This window comes from Hippoglossus stenolepis, chromosome 22 (genome assembly GCF_022539355.2).
Source record: "Hippoglossus stenolepis isolate QCI-W04-F060 chromosome 22, HSTE1.2, whole genome shotgun sequence".
NCBI classification, from domain to species: Eukaryota; Metazoa; Chordata; class Actinopteri; order Pleuronectiformes; family Pleuronectidae; genus Hippoglossus; species Hippoglossus stenolepis.
This window is the reverse complement of record NC_061504.1, coordinates 14,427,895-14,444,937: the sequence shown is the minus strand read 5'-3', so window position 1 is coordinate 14,444,937 and position 17,043 is coordinate 14,427,895. Positions and strand designations below refer to the sequence as shown.

At 45.2% G+C, this 17,043-nt stretch overlaps 1 protein-coding gene across 15 annotated transcripts in view; it reads left to right on the top strand.

Moving 5' to 3' along the window:
- Positions 1 to 17,043, top strand: part of magi2a (membrane associated guanylate kinase, WW and PDZ domain containing 2a) — a 176,801-nt gene that overhangs the window by 141,033 nt on the left and 18,725 nt on the right. For 14 of the 15 annotated variants that reach the window (XR_007032345.1, XM_047338593.1, XM_035147729.2 and 11 more), the window contains 2 exons: positions 4,624 to 5,310; positions 15,585 to 15,616. Coding sequence is in view for 14 of the 15 variants with exons in the window: in XM_047338593.1 (XP_047194549.1) it covers positions 4,624 to 5,310; positions 15,585 to 15,616 (719 nt within the window). In the remaining variant the exon portion in view is untranslated. The remainder of the gene's footprint in view (positions 1 to 4,623; positions 5,311 to 15,584; positions 15,617 to 17,043) is intronic. The other variant, XM_047338594.1, reaches the window with a different exon arrangement.

Below are 17,043 nucleotides of genomic sequence, written 5' to 3'. Positions count from 1 at the left end.
AAAGCAGGTTTTTTACGCTGTTATCAGCTTGTGATTATGTTTCTATCTGTAAACTCTGGAGCAGGCACGGAGGGTTTATTGGTCATTTATCAGACATTAGTGAAGATAGAACTCTCCTTTCAAAATAAGCTTGAATCGTTCTATGACCTTGAAGTTGTGTTAACACTCTTCTCTTAGAATATTGCGTCATAAATCTGCTGCAAATGATTTATCCCTCCATATGGACGATGGCCGTAGACGGAGGAATTACATTTTCAGGTCCATCCGTACACACGTCCAGTTCTTGTGAACGTAATATCTCACAAACACCTCGAGGGAATTTCTTCAAATTTGACACAAACATCTACTCGGACTCGAGGATGGACTGATAAGTGTTTGGTGATCAAAGAGTCAAAGGTCAAAGTCCCTGTGTTATCTGAAAAATACCTTTCTAGAGATAATTTAAAGCAACATTATGTAATTTTTACTGAGCAACAGCGCCCTCTGCAGCCAACATGTGGTGATTCATTCTGTCGTGCTCCGGGTCCATAAGGTTTTCATGGAAAGAGAAAAAGAAAGTTTGTCAATGTTTTGACTCACTGAACTGAAACACCAGTGACTGGTGAATATTACCCATGATCCCCTGGAAGTTGTATAATTGTGTGAGAGCAGGAGTCTGAAATAGATCTTGATGACTAATAAACAAAACCGCATATAAAACATTCTGGGTCTCATCCCCCCCATCTCTCTTTTATTTTCCTGTGTACTCTCCCCAGACTAAACTCCCTCACCTCCTGTCTCCTCACCGCCACTTCCTCTCCATCTCTGCCTCACTCCCTCCCTCCTCCTCCTCCTCCCTCCCTTCCTCCCTTCCTCCCCAGACTGTGTGTCCTACTTCTGCACTAACGATCACACAAGCCCACACTTAGGGAAACCCGGTCCGGCGAAGGTGTGAAATTTCCCAGACTCCAGATAGATAATTTGCGTCGCTTTCTCCCGTGTGACGACCTCCGGGCTGTCTCCGCCATCAGAGAAGTTTCTGATCTATTGCATATTGCAGCTCTAGCACAGTGCGAGCGTTCGGAATATTTTCAAAGAATTTATTGACTGCAGGATAAATGTTTCTCCACAGATATGAAATGCAGGGGTTCGTTATCTGTGACATTTCTGAGTTGTGTGTGTGCTTGACGTGAAGAGGTTTAATTTGGAAGCTAGAGGCTGTTAATGAAAAATCAAGTGGGTTAGTGTTTTTAAAACGAGTGGAACTGCTGCAGCACTCTGCTGTTCTGTATTCAGACTCTACAGTGTGTGTGTTCGGTTCAGATAAGACGAGAGAGAAACAGGCACCAATATTTCACAATTTGACTTATTCAGTCTCAATTTATTGAGTTTAATGTGCATTATTTCATCCACAACACCGAACAAAACACACAATTGAAACGACAGACAACAGAGAATGTGTGAATTTAATGGTTTGAGCTTAGCGTGTGTTAAAACTTATATGGGTGTTTACACTTTGAGCAGCAGGTCCTGTTTAGACTTTTTACTGCATGTCTCTCCTGCCTCTCCTTCACTTCGTCTATTGAAAGAAGTTATATGATGCTTTTTCAGTTTTTATTCCCTCTCGTGTATTATAAAGGTTTATTTGTGAATATATAATTCTGAAAAGACCAAAGTCAAAATTATTTTGGTTCTTGATGTCAGACAGAAGTAACACAACAGGATTTTGACTCTCTGTACTGAGCTAGTTTACCGGACACCCTAAATATCAGTCTTTAACAAATGCCGGCCCCCCTGCTGAGACTCTATCGTGGCCCCGTCTTCTCGGCAGGGGCCACAAAGACCTTTACGTCCGCAGACTCTTGAACACACCATTAGCTGGAGATGAATGTGTCATAAAGAATATGCAAGGATGGGACAATGAGAGATGAATTAGCTGCTGGGGCCTTGGTCCCGGCGAGCGTGGCGTTAAGGTCAGCGTGATTTAGAATACACAAAGGGACCAGCAGGAGCCGTTATAATAGATGGAGAGCGGATGTATGGCGGCCGTGAGTGTGAAGTTTTGTCTCCGCTCTCTCTGATGTGTTCATTTCTCTCCACCTTCATCCACCAGTCTGTGTTCGTGACCTGATCAAGGCTCATTTTTACAGCACTTACAAAAGCCACAGTGCTTCTGTAGCCATGTTGATTGCAGATTATACAAAGTGTCAAGAAGTATCAAGGAGTAACAAGATGGATCTTTTTTTACTACTTTCTGGGGAATTTATCTTGCTTTAATATTTAGTTTTTGTGCCTTTTTCTGCAAAAAATGCTAAACGGATTCTTCCTCTTCAGAAAAAATCAAACATGAGATTGCTTCGCTTGAAGTTCGCCCAGCCCTCGGGAATCTGCAGTAATATTTGAAACAATGGAGTTTGGATTAAAACCAGACGTGGAGAACAGTAGGATGTTTGTTTCTGTCTTTGCGTTTTCTGAGAAATATCAACGAGTCAGAACTGAAAACTGAACAACGCGAGCCGGTCGGAATTCTTGTAGGACTTCGTGTTCATAGAATCTATAAACTTTGATGAGGAGAAAGAAAATCAGGAACAATCCATCTTGAAAGAGATGCTGAGTCCTTCAGATGTAAGTGAATCTCATCTTCATCGTATTCACAATGGCATTGAGGCCCCGAGCAAAGAGGGCCCCCTCTAGAACAGCTGATTATGTCCACAGCATGTCTCCCCAGGTCCCTTTTGCCTGGGTCCCCAGAGACCCTTGAAACGATTGATTGTGTTCGAGGCAGAGACTGTTTTTCTAAGAGCGTTTTCTCACCTGAGGTCTGAACCAACGTTTGTGTCTTTGTTTACATTCGATGATTCGGCATCAACACGTCCTGTCGTCATCTCCTGCATGGTTTGCATCTCCCTCTGCTTGACATTGATTTGTTTGTAGACGGGCGTGCGTCTGACACCTGTGTGTTGGTTAGTATTCTCTCTGTTTGAGGGAAGAAGACGAATGGACTGATTCACTCCTTTAATTTTGTTGCCACTCTTATATCGTTGTTGTTTTACTACCTGCATCAATTATCTGAATTATCAGAATAAATGCAACACACTGCAAATTTCCGACTAAACTCTAAAGTCCGAAGGTCGGGCCCAAACAAAGTAAGCGTGAAAGTGCCGTAAATCCTGGCTGATAAAAGCACGGCTGCTGCAGATGATGATGAACTGATCCGTCAGGTACGATCATGCACGGACGCCTGTGAGTTTAGAGCTTTCTGTCTCTGTGAAAACAAAGAACTCGATGCCTCCTTCTCTGTCCTCCCTGCCTGCTCATAAAGAATGAGATATGGTCGTGGCCCGGGCGCTGTGAGGTCACGGCTCCATCGTTTGTTTTCTGCCAGTGTGCTGCTCGACTATTGATTCCGACGCCGGCGCTCAAGGCAAATGTCGGCCCGGATTAATTAAAAGTTCTGTCACGTCACGTTGCCTTGAGATGTGCGCTCGCTCTGTCAGTGCCGGCGTTTGTCTGCATCACAGTTTACAGTGAGAGAGAGAGGGGGAGGGAACATTTTGGTGATATCTTAACTTGGGTTTACTGCCGTCACTCAGCCGGGTCGGTAGCTCGGCGCCCGCTCAACAGTCAATCCAGGGAATCGATGTGAATTACCTTTACTGACCCAGTCATTAGTGCTGTAATAGTCTCCCACTCACGTTTTAAGAGAATTGAACAGGACGGGGCTGGTGGTTAGCGAGGTGAGGGCCAATCACTGCAGCACGCGCTTTGCTTATTAATCCTGAAGGATCTTTGTTTTCGTCAGCAACATGCGCGCTCACAGTCTCCTCCAGCCGCCGCTCTCTAAAGAGCACGACAATTATCCCTGCAATTAGAAAAATAATTGTTTTCATTATCAACGCAGGTAAATGCTGTTTGTAAGACTTTAGTGTGGATCTTGCCTCGTGTTCCCACTCGCTGGGTGTTTTTAAAAACCTGCATGGTGCCTGCACAAAACACTATATTTAGTCATCTGGATGCAGAGCCTCTTTGTGTGGGAACATTTAATTGTCAGCGAGGTTTTATCTACAGTGCAGTGTGTTGGAGTAAGCAAATAAAAAATCCCTGTGTGCCGTGAAAGACAAACGTTTTAGCCTCTCGTCATCTTTCACATTTGAAAGGCAGATAAGGCGTTTTTATCTGTGGACGTGTTTATCTGTGGTCGTGGTCGATGTCTCTGAGGGAGACGGCGCTGATTGAGATGTGGAAAAGTCCGGATCTCAGCTCCAGGCACTGGTTCACCACCGGCTGTAACTCAGTGAGGGTCGTACACAATATCTCAAGACTGCATCGAGGGAATTTCTTTAAATTGGGTTGAAGTTTGACTAAAGGATGAGCTGATTCGATTTTGGTGGTTGAAGGTCAAAGGTCAAGGTCGCTGCAATTAACTGATTCGATTTTTTGGGATCCTGGATCCATGTCTTGATCCAGATTCATCCAAAATGTAATGGTTTCCTCTTTGGGTCATAGCTCAGCCCTCGACTGAAGTTCATGGAAATAGATTCAGTAATTCTTTCAGTAATTAGTGGCTGTTAATATCGTTTCAGTTTGTCAAACCTTCCACGATTTACACCTGACCACCGTGTCTCTCTCTTCTTTGGTCTGCAGGCGACGTCATCGTCTACATCAACGACGTGTGCGTCCTGGGCACCACCCATGCCGACGTGGTTAAGCTCTTCCAGTCGGTGCCCATCGGCCAAAGCGTGACGCTGGTGTTGTGTCGTGGTTATCCTCTGCCCTACGACCCGGAGGAAGCTGCCAACACCAACAACAACACCACCACCACCACCACCATCATCTCCCCGCTGGGCATCATGGAGCAGCGGCCCATCATGGTGAACGGCAGGACGGGCTACGACAACTACCTGGAATATCTCTCCCGCACGGCTCGCTTCGTCACGGACCCCAGTCAGGACCAGGTCAACGCCCAGCAGCTCCTCCCGCCTCATCCAGGCGACACCCACTTGGACGGCTCCCTCCCGCCCACCACTGGCACCACGCCTCCCGACAGCGTCTCCATGGCGTCGTCGGGGGCGACCCAGGGGGAGCTGCTGACCCTCACCATGGTGAAGGGAGCGGACGGCTTTGGCTTCACTATCGCCGACAGCGCCACGGGCCAGCGCGTTAAACAGGTGCTGGAGCCTCAGGGCTGCCCGGGCCTGTGCGAGGCGGATCTGATCGTGGAGATTAACAAGCAGCCGGTTCAGGGATTCACACACACACAGGTGGTGGAGCTGCTCAAGGAGTGTGCCGTCGGATCCGAGACCAGCCTGGTGGTGCAGAGAGGGGGAACAGGTAAGACGGCGGCCGCAGGTCGAGATGGCGTTGGAGGAGTGTTGGCTCAGCAGGAGCGCTTGAATCTCTCCCCATCTATTTCCTATTTGTCTTTCTAGCTGCGGCTCTCTCTGCCTTTTCATCTATGTCATCCTTTGCTATTATTACTAAGTGTGTGAGTGTGTGTGTGTGACCCGGCTCAAAGACCACAGAAACCCATTATAGTTCTGCAGAGCTCCACAATGGCTGACTAATGCACAGCTCCTCTCTTCTCTGCTCAGGGAGAAAAACCCCGTCTTTCACCTCAGTTAAATAGACCCGGCTCCGCTCCGCTCGCTGAGCCGCGGTGGACAACATGCTTTTACAGCACTGAGCTATTTTCAAAGCCACTTTTTCATGTTTTTATCATGACAGTTTCATGCATGGGGTGGATTTTACCCAACATTTTATTTCCACTACGAATAAAAGCCCAGAAATGAGGGCATGTCAGAAACACCTGAGTTTTTACACCAAATACTGGCAGACTGCAAATGGCACAAAAGTGCTTCCAGCCCTGTGTTTTTCAGACTGTGGCCCTCTGACAATCATAATTATGCGCTGCACTCTGTCATGAGTCACACACAGGGTTGTTATTTGCAGAATCCACAGGTAGACGACTGTTTTCTCTCTGTGTGTGTGTGTGTGTGTGTGTGTGTGTGTGTGTGTGTGTGTGTGTGTGTGTGTGTGTGTGTGTGTGTGTGTGTGTGTGTGTGTGTGTGTGTGTGTGTGTGTGTGTGTGTGTGTGTTGGGGCAGATTATGTGCAGATGCATCTACATTCGCTCTCTAAAACAAGCAGAAACCTTTTCACAGTTGACTAGTGATGACTTTGACATTGAAAGAAAGAGATTCAGTGTCGCTTGTACGACTGATTTGACGAAACATAAGTTGTGCGTAAGCCTCCTGTGATCTGCCTGCAAACTTAAGGTGGTCTCCTTTTTGAATGGAGGATGTGCATCTGCCAGCGATGGCTCACTGAAGAGTAAAAACGTTTACGATTTTAATTAAATCTTGAATCAGCATCAGCGTCCCTCCGTCAACCGCACAGATAAGAGCCGTGTCTCAATTCAGGGGCTGCATCTGAAGACGCATTACATCACAGCGGCCTGACTAGACTGTCCTGTTTCGAAGGCTCAGACTAGTGTGGCAGACAAATGCGTCCCCGAGAAACAAAGGCTCCAACAGGTGGATCCTATCCCAGGAGTCATTGCGTTTTAGAGACAAACCATTTCAATCGAACAGCTAATCGCATGAATCTCAAAACACCAAAGCACATTAAAACGTTCGTGTCGTGTCCATCTTCAGCTGCAATAACGTTAATCCTCTGTAGACCAGACCTTGCTAGGATGCAGCCTCTGAATTGAGACGCAGCTTATGTCTTTCTCTGAAGCAGTTGTTGTTGATTTAACCTGTCCTCGATTTATTCGGTCGTTCTCTACGTGAACTCATGGGATGATTTGGGAAACCAGTGCTACTTGTGCTTCTCTTTGTGGAACCAATTTGTACTTCTGCATCTGGCCTCTTTGTGTCGTGTAATGTCACATACCAGTCATGATGCCAGCCGCCTGGTGCCACTGACACCGCTGAGACTCACCCACAAAGGTCAGCGGCGTCCTCTGAATGGATTTATTGCCATTTATTTCTTTATTAGTCTGCCCGTGTCCCCGTCATGAAGCAGCGAGCCAACAAACCCGAAGAGAAGAGAACACACAGAGTGAACATATTTATAAAAATGTAGATTTTTTCCCCCTGCTCCACTACGAGAGAAAATAAATATTTTTGTGGCCGGTACGCCTGTGACATCGTCAGCCATACGTGCACACATGGGAAAGGTCAGACGTTGTGTGCCACCGTCTCAAACATCACCAATCTGTCAACACACTCCCCACACACGAAACATAAAAACACACAATCTCCCATCTGCGCTGGGAGCTAACGGCGAAGCCCTCCCGCCATCTGTCCGGGGTCTTCACTCGCCACGGAGCTTTAGAAGGTCGAAAACAAGCGCTCCCTTCGAAAAAAATCCACCCGTTGGCCCGCGGAGGAAATAGCAACCTTATTTACGTGCTGTATTTCATCTCATTATTCCAAACCTGGATGTGGCTCAGCTCTACTACACACAACAATACACCAGGTTGCTGTGTCACATCTGTTTGTGTTGATTTTCCTGTGACGTGACAAGCTGTGGGTGCCAGAGGTGGAAAAAGAAGAGGCTGCTCGTACAGTGGCACGACTGCAAACATATGTAGAAATGAGCAAGGCTGAGAAAAACGTGCCAGAATATCCTGCTCGTGTCTCAGATGTCTCTCGAGAGTATTTTAGGGGATTTAACCAGTGTCAGACTTTAAGCTCATTAAGATCAGAGACGTGTGAGCCTCCTGGGAGAGAAACTGTCACAATCAAGCCTTTGTAATCTTTGTTTTCTTCTTTTCTCTTAAATAATGAGACGAGGAGCCGCGCAGAAAACCACAGATATATATTTATTATGTGGAAAAAGCCAATGATCTAGTTATTTTTGTTAAAAGTCTTGTGATGTTGGTTGTGTTGAGGTTCACCTCTGGTTGACGGGAGTGGGGGGGGACATGAGAAGCATTTTGCAAGATATCAAACCCAATTGTCAATATTTTTCGAGACATTGAATCGACTCTGGATTTTTCGACTTGGAACCTTGAAAACCCTGTTTCTCCTCTGGTGCTGATGAGAGTCGACAGCGTTCAGACTTTCCGTAGATATTTATTGCTCACAAGCCGCGGAGGAGCACGGGGTGATTGAGAGGAAGAGTCACTTCTCCTTGTACTCGAACACAATACAACACAACAGACAGTAGCAGTAACTAACACAGGAAGTGAGAGCCTCTCGTCAAGATGTCAACTCCACCTTGTTTATGACTTTCATTTAGTTTAAATCTCCGCTGTCTCCTCTCAGCAGCGCGAGTCGCACATCCTGCCTCAAACCTCCTCAACTCACCGACAAATGTTTTCCACGCTCCTCAAATCGTACGCGGACAGGAAGGAGGCTTCACTTCCCCCTCAGGCTGTAATTCTACATAATTAGTTTCCTCGTATATGAAGACACTAATATCATCTGGGGTATACTTAAAAATCGTATTAAAAAATGATGTAGCGTACAAGATACATCTCCTCAAAACATTGATCATATTAAAAACTATATAAGATACATGATTGCGACATAAATTTACCCCATACTCAGCTTTCTATTAATCTGTGAAATAACTGACTGAATAATTAATGATGACTAATAATCCCATTGAAATATGGAGCTCAGGAGGTTTATACCTTATGTCTGCTGCAAACTGGAGGATTTAAAAATCTTAACTGATTTAAAAACGTGGGAGACGACAGACACAACGACAGAGGAGACCGACTTTTAATCTTTTAATTGTGAGAACGTACAAACACTAAGAGACTCCAGAGACTTGGGAACTCACAGAAACTCACCTCATCAAACATGGCTGCAGGATACACAACAAACATGGAGGCGGACTGTTGTCAGCTGTTTGTTTGTGTAATGTTTTGTATGTAATGAAAGATATAAAAAACAAGCTCTCATACTGTTGCCACAATTCCACAAGTTTGTCCTTTTTTACTGTGAACTGAGCAAACTAACGAGAAGTGTCACCAAACTTGTGTTTATAACTAAAACATGGCTTCCTACAGTGTTAATGTGTCTCCCCAAACATGTTTGATATTCACCATTTAAGATTCAGGCGGTGACATTAAGCTGTCTGTGAACTCTTCACACTACCGACCTGCAACCGTCCCAATAATCCTCTGGTGGGCAGCAGGTATAACACGTGCCTGAATGGCGCTAGGCTGCGTAGTATCGACTGCACTTTCCTTTGCTAAAAGTTCATCCAGTTTCATTATAGTTTTGTTTCCAATTAAATCTGATGTGAGAGTGAAACTTCATTAGTGTTTTGAAATCAATATTTTTCATCAGCGAATCCACCGTAGAAACTGTTCGAATCAATTTCCTTTCATGATATGTCGACGAGGAAACTGACTTTATGGATTAAAGTATAAGATGTGTCAGAGTAGCTATCATTATAAAACTGTCACCATGTGGCTGGACTGATGTTCCACCTTCTCCCGCATCACAGGACGAGAGGAAACCGACTGGAATCCGTCAAACGACTGTCGAGCTCAGGAAAACTATTTGCCAGTTCAGGGACGAGCTCATCGCTCTGTTCTGAAGGACTGAGTGAGTGAGACGAGTCAGTGAGACGAGTCAGTGAGACGAGTCAGTGAGACGAGTCAGAGGAATGTGAGTGAGCATACTTCTCTGTGACTGACACTTTTTACAAATACTTTCCCTTTATCCTTCGGACGAAGCTACGACACACTCAAGGAGGCGGGACTGACGGCATATACACCTTCATGGTGGATATTTTACATATTTGTTGCTATGGCGACACACTAACTACTGTTAAACACATCTCCTTTGAAAAGTAAATTCAGGAGTGGTACATAATCAAGTGTATAGAGTGAGAATTAAACACAGAGAAAGACACCGTCATGCTTGGCTCGGTGTTGTCATGGACACAGGAAGCAGGCGACGGCAGAGGGTGCACGTAGCTTCCTACCATCAATATGTCATCACCAGAATAATGTTGATACCCGTGTCTCATCATTTTGCTTTAGGTTTGTTAAAATCCTCGTTAACCAGACGCGCAGTCAGATAGAAGCCTTTTCCATTCTGCACCACACAGAGTGATCTGGAGATCTGCTCAGTGCAAACAGAGCAGAGGCTTCACAGGTGGTTGTAAAAGAAGATGGAGCCTTTCATTTAGCCGGCCACGCTAAAGGCTGTGAGCAGAATGTGATATTTAATAGTCTTCAGCAAAGTGAACCAGGAAGACGGATCTTAAACTGGAAAGTTACACCTCCTGCTGGCTAGTGAATGTATTTTCTCACAATAATAATGGTTGTGATAATGACACATAACCTGATATTCTGAATCAATTACACTTTGGTTAAGTTCAGCCATTATCAGGTTGGTAGTGAGGGTCATTTACTTTTAGTTTAATCTTTAGTCAGTAATTTACAGTCCACGTCAAACTCACTGTAGCTGTTGCAGCATTTAAAGCTTGTATGCACAATATTTTGCCACCAGATGTCACTAATGCACCAGCAACTTATACCAAAATAGGTTTTTCGTAGGCCACACTGTCCCGACCTTTTGTTTATCAGCAAAATATAGCAAATCCTCAAAAGAGTAACCGTTAAACCAGTGTTGCCAGATGTGCGATAATTATTGTATTTGTACGATAATGTGATCATCCAGTCTTTTTCCGAGCTCACTGGGTTACTCTAAGTAGCCTGTGTCTGTCGGGATATTATTTCTTTGAGGGCCACTTTTAATCTTGAGCTAAATCTATTAGCTGGGGTCAAATGGCTGCACTGTCCCACACATAATTAGTTTTGGATGTTAATGTAATGATGTAGATCTTCTTTTTTTAAAAACACATTTTTTGTGTCACGACTCCCAAAGAGCTCGCCATCAAATGCACGTCATTAGAGCCAAGTTGACCGTCCCCAAAATTGGAGCCATTTATGATCAAACTATCCACTCAATTAAGTCGCGTCTCCTTGACAACCCCACGCTCGTAACAAAGTTATACTATTAAGCGTCCCTTAAATTTGACTTTGACTCCCGGGCCATTTTTGCCAAGCAAATGGGGGACCCTGTTTCTCATTATCTGTAATTATTGTGGGTAGGTGTGTGTGTGTGCGTGTGTGTGTGCGCGTCAGACAGCCTCATTAGCAGCTATCTGACCATTAACAGTCTGTGTCGTCGCTGAGCCGACCAGCAGAGACGCGGCGCCGTAATTAGCGCCAGAGACTTTCAGCTCGTTCACTTGCTCTCTCGCCCATTTAGCTTTCACTAACACGCCGCACTCTCCCCTCGCCGCCGCCCGCCCACACACTCACACAGAATCTCCGGGCCACATGGTTTGATTCACACAGGTTGTACGCACACCTACACGACGGCCAGGCACACTTGCCTCGTCTTGTTCGCACATATCCTGAGGCGGCGTTCTGTGCACCATCCTCCGCACACTTACATAAACTCCCCTCTCTTGTACTATCATGGGTAACGTGCGCATTATGAATCAGCCGCGCGGTTCTGGCTTCTCACCTGAGACGGGTCTCATGCACTGAGATGACCAGAGGCTGCTTTAGAAAACATGCGGCCCTCAGGTGAAGGTCAGCTTTGTCGAGAAAAGACGAGAAGAAGAAGAGTTTGACTCACAGAGCCTCCTTCAGCCTCTGAGGGAATCGCTGTGCAACTAGACAGTGATTCATTGGATATGTGTGTGTGTGTGTGTTGTGTGTGTCTGTAAGATAGTATAGTTGGAAGCAAAAGAGAGAAAGAAAAATGGAGGAGAAAGCAAAAGAGTGATGACTTTGGCGTTCTGCCTGTGGACCGCAGACTGTCAGCCATGTTCACACTTCTGTCCCCAGATGCTCCAAACCGTGGAGGAGCTGCCTGCCAGGGATCGATATTCCACCCGGTCGGCCCCAGGGAGACGTCCGGGGGCCTGTGCATTAACGGCCAGACGCTGAGCTCAGATCTTTGCAGCACTCGGAGCGGTTAGGAAAACTGGATGTTTGTTTTTCTGCCTCGTTGCCGTCAAAATTAAATCACAGGAGCTAAAGATGGGCGCCCATCTCCTCCCCGTGTGTGTGAGGAGGAGAATTACTAACCTTGGTTGCCTCTTAAACAAATCAAGCGCTCCTATTTGGGTTTTAATGGGCTGGAGTGATTACGCAGTGATTGCATTCGCGTGATTAAACAAATTGTTCAGTTTTCAGCTTTAATATCATCCATATTAAACTGTGCAAACAATTTGTTTTGCACACAGCTACAATTTTTTATTTAAACATCTGGCGAACGTGGAGCAGGCGTTTTTTTAATTGAGCTGCACAGTTTTCTGCTGTGGAGCTGCCAGTCTTCCCCGTGAGGTGCAGATGCATATTCATAAAGGTCTGAAAAATTCATGTGTGCTGCCACAAATTCTAGTGTTGTCGTAGCCTCATTTGAATAATTGAAGGGCCAGAGGTAGCCTCTCATTGTGGAATTAAAGAGATTTGTGTTTTTTTTGTCTCGGTGAACAAATGCAGCATCATGTGTGTCAAATGGTTTTAAACGTGTGTGTGTGCGTGCGTGTGCGTGTGCGTGTGCGTGCATTAGTCTTACGTGTCAGTCGTTGCTTTCTTTTCTTCTCCCAGAGCAAATCTTTTGTCACGGTTGGCTTTTAGAAATTTGATGATGAGTAACCGTGAACATATTTTACAACTACTAAGAGTTGTAAGAACCACTCAGCTAATAAAAAAAACTTCACGGTCAAGTCATCAGCAACCCAACTGCCTGGTTTGAAGTGAATCAAATAAGCTTTTGAGAAAATCTAAAATACAGACTTTCTCTGTGAGTCTAGTCTGTGCACGTTAATGCAGCTGAATCATACAAGCATATATTTATTGAGGTACTTTGTCTGTACACACGGTAAACAATACTTATTTTATGGCATTTAAGGTTTAAGTATAAGTGAATATGCCACATATCTTGAGTTTCTATGTTATTAATGTAAGAAAAACGGAAAATAAACATACAAGAAATAGCCAAAGAAACAATTATGTAAAAGCCCTTCGGTAAAAGGACGTTTTGAGAGATTATTTAACATTTCAAGCAAACAGCAAATTATGATGAGGTAAAAAGATTTTCTCATTTTTCACTCTTTTACTTTTTGAGTTTTCTTCTCGTCCTCCCACATTAATCTTTTCCCTCAGTTGTCACATTGCAAAGTCTGTGTGTGTCGCTGGAGTCTGATCACAACAGCACCATTATCGCCACAGAGAACCTGGAGGACTCTGCACCCTTGGAGCAGAAACACTCCCCGACTCAGAACTCTTTAATTGGACTTTTTCTGAACTCAAATTGAAAACGAGGCTCGACTGCAGCCGATCTCATTCATCACTACCTGAAGCTGTGCCGGGGGGTGTAAGGGGCGGAGGGTGAATCACTGTGAAGATATTTGAAGTGGGATAATCGGCTCTCATTGTTGGTGTTCTACTGGTCCTGCATGTATCACACAGAAGACTAACTGTGGCATCAGGGCAGCTAACCAGTATGTTTACTATCTTGTCTTAAGAGTGTGGTCTCTCAGTTTGAGAGCAGGACTCATTGATTTCGCACTCGGGGGTATCGCACAATGGGGCTGATCTATTCACTTCAATTCTATTTTTGCGTCGCATGCCGGTAGACTTGACTCACAACAAACACACAGAGCAACAACATGGAGTGAGCCAAAGAGTCGGCTGTACGGAGGTATTTCACACTTCCTACTCCAAACAACTTCTGCGGCTACTTGCAATATCTGCAAAGGAAACGTTGCGAGGGGGGGTGGCGGCGGTGGTAGCACCTGACATTTTATTGTCTTGGGGAAGTTCGACAGACTTGCACACCAAAAAAAACCAGAGAGCCGACATTTCACGTGAGGAGAAGAGCTGAAGCTGCAGTGCAGGACATCTTAAGTACGAGCAGGGTATATTCTGGGGTTCAGTCCATGTCTGAAAGCAGCTCAATTCAAAGATCATGCTCTTTGAATGAAGGAGATAAAACGTAACCGGTTAGCGTAGTGTGATAAGTGTGAGTTGAACTCCACAGGGTTCATGTATGAGCATTCAGGCTCTGGGCTTTCAGCACCACGGACAGCTCCTTTCACTCCCTCTCTCTCTGTCTCCTCCTCTCAGTCTTTCTCTCTGTCGCTCGCCCCTTCTCCACTTCCAGCCGTGGGGCACAGTGACACCCGCTTCCGACTAAATGCTTGGTCCGCCTGAGTTAACAGTGACTCTACCCCGAGGATCCCTGCGGTCAGCGATGCCTGGTGGTGCCGCTCCCTTCTGTCTGCACCGCTCAGCTCAGGTTTCAGTACGAGGGCTGTTGTCGCTGTCGGTATTTTAGCTTTTCACTCAAGTGGCCTCTTTGGGAATAAAAGAAAAGGTCCTTTCTGTGCTTCTTCCCCTTATTGTACTTCCTTCTTTCTTGTTTTGGGGCTGATAACATATCTCCCCCGTGCACTAAATGTGAAATTAGCATTGAGGCTTTTTTCGTTTTGATCTTTAAAATTTTAATTGGCTTATTCTGGCTGCGAGTCGCTAACATTCTGAAAAACTGCCAGATTTCACTGTGTGGTTTTTATGTGTTCATTTCCGTGTTGTCACCGTTTGACTCGTGAATCAGCGAGACGAATGTTGTAGCAGTGGGACTGGAGCCCGGCCAGGCCCAGACTGGGAAGTCTGGCTCATAAGTCAAGTAGTCACCCTCATAATTTGATCCGTCCATATGCAGATGCTTGTTCCCAGAGGGGAGAGGATGGCAGCACGTGGAAATCAAGAAGGGGAGAAATTGAATCAAGAAGATGGAGAATGCTTGTGTTTTTTTTTACACACTCCTGTAAATTTTACTACAGAAATAGTGCTGGATCATGTTTCATTACTGTGAGAGTGTGTGTGTGTGCATGTGTTTGTGAATGTACTGGTGTCAGCTGCTTCTGTCCAGGGTGGAGATCAGGATGTTGTGCTTGTAAACAGCAGAAGTGACGTCCCTGTTTAAAGTCCACTGATAACTGAATGGGGAAGTCAAAGGGAAACTCGCGGCCTTTACTTTGCTGCTTTGTTGTGTCACATTCATCCTGAAGCACCTTAAATGAAAATCAGATCAAATCCCATTAAGAGCTGCAACGCATTTTAAACTTGGAATCGTTTCAAACAAAAGAAATCACACGGTTTATGAAAATCCTCATCACTGTTGAAAGATGAATCTGTTGCTGCTTCCAAGACCATAGGTTTATTTTTTATCACTTTTCGATATGAAGATACTTCACATTAGAGAAGCTTTTTTCTGAGGTCTTAAATTAATCCCTCTCTCCCCTCACAATAAGTTTGTGCCTCATATATTTATTCACCATCTTCCGCTTTTTATCCTGTTTGAGTGAGCACTTCTTTTTCTTTATCATTTCAACCATTCTCGCTGTTTTCATGTTACTTTCTTATTTTTATTAGCTTTCTCTGCAATTCAATAATGGGATTTTTTCTTCTTCATTCTGATATCTGCAAAAATCCCTCGAAAAAAAAGAGGCTCCATGGCTAAAATTAAACCTCACATTTCCTGATCTGTCTCTGCCACCTTTTCCCTTTTCAGTCTAAATCATATTTTTGTTCTCTCGACATTGCAGGTCACTATTCACCCTGGAAGATCCCTAAGCAGGTAACATGCATCAGCTTCCAAAATCTGGACCGTCCCCAGCTTTTGAAGCATCGATATAGATTTTAGTGGCAGCGGCTGCAGACGTGCTGTAATCACATCGACTCTTCTGCTCCCCAGAAATGACTTTTCTGTCCCTCCATCGTCGTACTAACTCTACTGATGATTCACTCCATGTCCGTGGCTTTTATAGCAGCTAGCCCTTGATAGCTGTCCCTCCTTTATTGCTGTGAGATGGCAAAAAGGTCAAGTAGCGCACTCATAACACCCTGAGACTATTGATCCCGCTCGTCAGACTTGATTCATGGCCCCGACTCGGTGCCATCAGGGTTATCTGCACATCCATGTTTGAATTATGCCACAGCTGTAGTGCTGCTGTCTGTCTGTAATGCGAGTGCTTTGGCGCGGCCCAGATGCATTTGCGTCACTTTTTTTAACCTTCATTTCACAACATCTTTCTGATTTCTGAAAGCTTTTTTATACCTTACACTTCCTTCCCGGTCATTTATCTTTCCTTTCACCTTTATTTCCTTTTATCACATTAAAGTAAAAACCCCTCTTGCTGCTTCCTGTGCTGCTACAAACACATTCCTGTAGTATCGCGCTCTCCCGAGGCTCAGCAACAACTCCGCCCACCAAACATCCTCTTAGATCAGATTCCCTCTGTCTTTTACATTTCTCACCCTCACATGCCCACACATGAATGTTTCTGCTCGTCGTTCGTTGTTTCTCTTTGTGCAACTATGTGTGTAATCCATTTCATGCCTGGACGTCCTGCCAGCGCCGCTCTGACCAGCCCCTGACCCCGGATCATGTTGTCCCCGTCCTGGATCGCCACCAACGGCCCAGAAACAAACCTCCATTGTGCAGCTTTAAAGTCGCCCCGTCCCTTGGAATCCCCCCCATTGTTCATCATCTCTGCTCCCTCTCTATTTTATCAATCTCCTGCATCTCCCTCGGAATAATTGTGATTCTGAGCTCTGAGGGAAAAGCTTTGAACATCACAGTGCAGCAGCCAGCGTGCAGAGCCTCACTCTTCTTTTTACCCCCTGGTGGTAATTTGTTGCTGCCCTGCCCCTCTCCCCCAGCTGCTGTGCACCCCCCCTACACACACACACACACACACACAGAGTTCAGCCTCAGTTTAATTGGATATCATTTGTTACAGGAAGACTTCCACAGCTATGAGAAGGAAATATGGAGGAAACTCGACTAATAAGGGAAGAACAGGGAATTGATATAATTGTCATATCGACCTGCAGCCGAGCGCAGCCCTGAGCCACTGAGAGTTACATTTGCAAATGAGCTCATCAAGGTTTATCTGTCAGATTCAGCACCTTCTGTGTTCTCACATCGGACTCCACGGACTTAATGTGGACTTTATGCTATTATATACAGGTGGAGAAAGTCCTCAGATAATCCGGAGGCTC